At 50.8% G+C, this 4,463-nt stretch overlaps 1 protein-coding gene across 1 annotated transcript; it reads right to left on the reverse strand.

The window, feature by feature from the left end:
- Positions 1-3,097: 3,097 nt before the first annotated feature.
- LOC133888826 (homeobox-leucine zipper protein HOX17-like) lies at positions 3,098-4,463 on the reverse strand. Its single transcript, XM_062329198.1, has 4 exons — positions 4,138-4,463; positions 3,856-4,049; positions 3,643-3,722; positions 3,098-3,528 (listed from the first exon to the last, which is right to left on the reverse strand). The coding sequence occupies exons 1-4, from the start codon at positions 4,232-4,234 to the stop codon at positions 3,228-3,230; spliced, it is 672 nt and encodes a 223-aa protein (XP_062185182.1). The 5' UTR covers positions 4,235-4,463; the 3' UTR covers positions 3,098-3,227.

Here is a 4,463-nt window from a genome sequence, read left to right on the forward strand (position 1 = left end):
CCATCAATGTGGCGTCAGGGTTCTCGGGGTCCGCACACCCCCCAGTCGGGGAACCAACTCTACCGCGGGCGCTCAAGAAAGTAATGGCGTCCTTAGGAATAAGGCGAAATGAACTTGTCGATGATGGAGGCTAGGAGTGCTAGGATTGACAGGCGTGGGCGCAAGAACAAGGATGAAAAAGAACAAGAGTGCCAGATAAGGACGCCGCTCACCCATGACCCTCGCCTTATAGACATAGGGTGGGGCGTGCTGCCTCCCTTGGGGCACGTGCACATGCCCCGTCCCTTCCATTTCCCCATGATCATAGGGAAATTGAACCACTCTCTATGACCCTCCAAAGCCACAGCGCTACGTGTCGCACTACCACCTAGCAAAGCATAACGGTACCACTAATCGCAGGCTGCATTCAATGCCCTCTCACGCATGTGACATTGGGCTTTCGGCCCCAAACATTGGACTGTCACTTGCGCAATCCATTATAACTTGGAGGACTAGCCCCTCGGCACGGAGCCAAGGATTGTAGGAGGCCCTGCTCCGAAGACCGTGGGGTCGGCCACTCCGCTGCCTGCCCTCGTGAGGGGTTGTTGTTGGGGGGGGGTCTCCATGGAGGACCCCCGCCCTGGCTCCGCCAACCTGTGTCCATGGCCCCTAGACCCCCAGCTCCGAAGACCCGCGGATCCCCGAAGGCCCTGACCCCCGGAGCCTTGGGGGGGGGGGAGCCATTGGTCGTTCAGACAGATGAACTAAAGGGGGAACCACCGGCCGCCCTCTGCCTACATGAGATGACCTACATTTAATACCGGTCTATCCAGCGATCGACCTAATACACTGGGCAGAGCGGTGCCGCAACAGACGACCAGCTGCAGCCACTCCACTAGGGCCACTTTCTGCCACTGTAGTGTCACGGTCAGATGATGCCATCAGGGTATATTCAGATTTACCTACGCCTGAGCCGTGTATTACCTAGCTAGCCCTAGGTCCCGGTTGTCTAGTAAAAACTTGTATCTTTACCCCCTGTAGGGATATGCATGGAAACTTACCCTTTGTATGGTACTATAAATATAGACCGTAGGCACACGATGGACAGGAGAGTTCAGTTCATTGAAATACATCTTGGTATTTCTTTTCTCTCCGTTTCTCCTCCAAGTTTGAGCCACTCCTGTGAATGTCTCGCCGCATTTTGTTCTTAAAAGATTTATTTTCTTTCACCAACAATGGCCTTTGCATGAAGCATGGACAATCTCTTTGAAGCGCTCCATGTGCACCTAAAAATTCTCAAAACGGAAGCGACTAGGCTTAGACAAGAGGAGTTCGCCTTGCACGAGAAGAAGGCAGTGACCTGACATGAGAGTTGGGAGGGAATACAGATCTTTGTGGTGATGGTGCTATTTGTAGCCACAATCGGAGTGAGGGAGAAGAAGCGGTCTGAGCAGGCTATAAGAATCCCACCACTAGTTTGATTCGCCGAAAGGAACATAAAATTTTGTTAGAAGTTCGGCCGGGTTACAACATTTTGGTCAATATGAGCTGATTTTTACTCTCGAAAGCATACTACCGTGCATTTAGAAGAATTTACTAATTCTCTGACCACATCACGACGGGCTGGATCATTTAGCCCTCGTACGTTCCAGCTAAGAATGTGAAGACACCCTCTTTAATCCTTACTAGCTGTTTTGATTACTCGGTGATTTTTGTTTTGGGCTCCAGGAGACCAGATACAGTTCGATGACCAACCATGTGAGGACATCCTCTCCTGCGAATCATTGTACTAGCCAATCTCGCAAAGGTGGGGCGAGTTGCTAATGAGTAGCAACACACGGCACGGTTTAACTGAAAGTAAAACTACTCTCCTTGACATGCAGCATGGAAATCGGAAAACCCAGCTTTTGCTCCGGATGTTATGGTGGGCGGCCGCGTGAGCAGCAAAGGCTGGCCTTCTTGATTCATCATCCCTGCATGTAGTATTTGTCTGTCCAGGTACAAACCTGAAATTCTAAAAAGGCTTAGGTTAGCAACCTAGCTACCTGGGTTGAGTCACGCACGCCAAAAAAAAAAAAAAAACTCGACTGGATGCTGACGATAGTGATTGAGAAAACCTCATTGTTTGTGTGCAAAATATTCAGGCATGTTGCACATAAACCTCCTATATGTGTTAGAAATTAGAATGGTTCTGTCCACATTTGTGAGTTGGAGTATTGGATTGATGGGAAGAATAAAGTGGCGAAAATACACCGAATGGAGGGACGCGGACTGCTCCTACAAGATGAAATATGCAATTGTATTACGCAAGGAGTGTTATCCGTACGTGCTTGTGACTTGGGTGCAGCGATTCCGGATTCGTCTTCCCAGACACTAGTGTTCCTGCGATTTTATGCCGCGTCGTGGTCACGAGAGCAATGCAAAACAAAGTAGCAAACACCTGGTATAATTATCATTCCATCACCTTGGATCGGAGTCGATATAGAAATGCAACTATCTACGAATAGCATACGGTTCCAAGGTTCCCCAACCCTTGCAATCGATATATAGGAACAAGGCCAGACACGGTAGCTGCAGTATAATCTGCAGAGTCGGCAGCATGCAGTTCGCATAAGTGAACAACCGCCCACGTCTAATTGTTTATCCAACTGTGTATAATCGAACACCTTTTAGCTGTGTGATCGGCAAAGGAAGGGGGAACTTAATCGCGGAGACAAATCAATCACGCGTAGATTCAGTTGAGTGCCGATCGAATGAATTAAATTAAGAGCACGAACAGGATTAATTAGACCGATGGAACATGCAGTTCGCATAAGTGAACTTAACGCTAGGATTAAGCTTCTCCACAGGCACCTGTCCAACGAACCAACCGCTCTTGATCCCATCATCTCCGGCCGTCATCATCAGCAGCAGCAGCCAAGTCGACATGACAAACCACCGTGCCATCCCCTTGCGCCCCACCCTCCCTACACCCGTATCCCACCATATCCAGCTTTCTCCGGGACCGGCTAAATATTCCCTACACGCCCAGTTCCCGGCCGGGACCAACTCTACTCTGCTGCTCTAGCTAGCTTGGCTAACTGTTAGTACTCGACTGATTAACACTGGGCCAAGCACATAGAGATAATTAAGAAAGAAACAGTTTGCTCGAATAAATGCGCAGACTGTTGGCTAGCTTTGACACGTACGGTGCACAGCTAGCTAGCTAGTGTACTAGTTACAAGTACAACTGGTGGCTCGACAGATCGTCATGACTGCTGCGGCCGGACGGCGATCGGGCGATGGCAGATGGGGACTTCGCTGGCCGTGTTGACGGTACCCGAGCGGCGGTCGGCGGTGCCGGTGGAGTTGGCGTTGGAGACGCGTTCGCAGGAGGGGCACATGGTGAGGGTGGTGGGTGGGGACATGTGCATGTAGAGGTGCGGCGAGACAAGCTTGAGCGCGCGGAGTTCCTGCACCTCTTTCTGCAGCCGCCGGTTCTCCTCGGTCAGCGTCTCGCAGCAGCGCTTCAGGAACTCGCAGTCCACCTCCGTCTGCTTCAGCTTCGTCCTGGAACAAACCAGAAAAAATTAAAAGTTGCAGCGCTGCTTCAGATCACAGATCGATCGATCGATCGTGTCGAGTCAAAACGCACAACATATTGCATGTGCCTAGCCTACGTACCTTGCGCGTCTGTTCTGGAACCACACCTCGACCTGACGGGGCCGCAGGCCGAGCTGCTGCGCCAAGGTTGCCTTCTGCCTCTGCAAGTCATGAATTAGACGTAGGGGTTCAGAGAAACGGCACATGATTACTCTAAGAACATCGTGAACATTCATGCTGTGCATGAGTCTTTGAAAGGACAATAAAGAATAAGTAACAAAAGAGGTTGATTACAGTGTTGAGAGTGGGGTGCTCCCGGAAGCTGTTCTCGAGCACGGCTGACTGGTCCTTGGACAGACGGAGCTTCTTCCGTGAGCCGTCGATGCCGCAGCCACCGTCCTCCTCGTCGCTGCCACCACGCAGGCCCTCCTCAGCGGCGAGCTCGCTCCGTTTCGCGGGGAGCAGTGGCATCTCCATGAATCTCTTCTCTGATCCAGATTGTCATACATGGTATTAGAAACTGGAGTTGAAGTAGCTGGGGCACTATCTAGCTAGTGATAATTAACTTGCATTTACCTGGAGAGCGGAGCAGCATGGCGACATGGTGAGTGTGAGGAGCAAGAGATGAGCTGAGGCTGAGGCTGAGCCCTAAGTCCTCGGCCCTTTCCATCATCTCTTCCTCTGATTTCTCCTCGATCTCCCTTGTTCTACCTCTATATATCTCTGTTCGAGTGTGCGTTAGTGTGTATGTATGTGTAGAGCTGGAACTGGAGTTCGAAGTGACAAAGAAGTGGGGGAGAGCGAAGGTTTTAAAGAGAGGCCGGGGAGAAATGTTGGATCTCACTTCACTTAGTTTCTGGGACAGCGATGATTAACTTGTGAGGCGGGCTCCTTAATTGGTG

The sequence above is a fragment of the Phragmites australis genome, chromosome 13 (genome assembly GCF_958298935.1).
Source record: "Phragmites australis chromosome 13, lpPhrAust1.1, whole genome shotgun sequence".
NCBI lineage: Eukaryota > Viridiplantae > Streptophyta > Magnoliopsida > Poales > Poaceae > Phragmites > Phragmites australis.

Bases quoted from the DNA above. Each gene is read 5' to 3' on its own strand.
- LOC133888826 (XM_062329198.1), bottom strand. From the start codon at position 4,234: ATGATGGAAAGGGCCGAGGACTTAGGGCTCAGCCTCAGCCTCAGCTCA. The intron at 4,050-4,137 runs GTAAATGCAAGT...AATCTGGATCAG, and splicing joins CATGCTGCTCCGCTCTCCAG to AGAAGAGATTCATGGAGATG. The intron at 3,723-3,855 runs GTAATCAACCTC...CATGACTTGCAG, and splicing joins AGCACCCCACTCTCAACACT to AGGCAGAAGGCAACCTTGGC.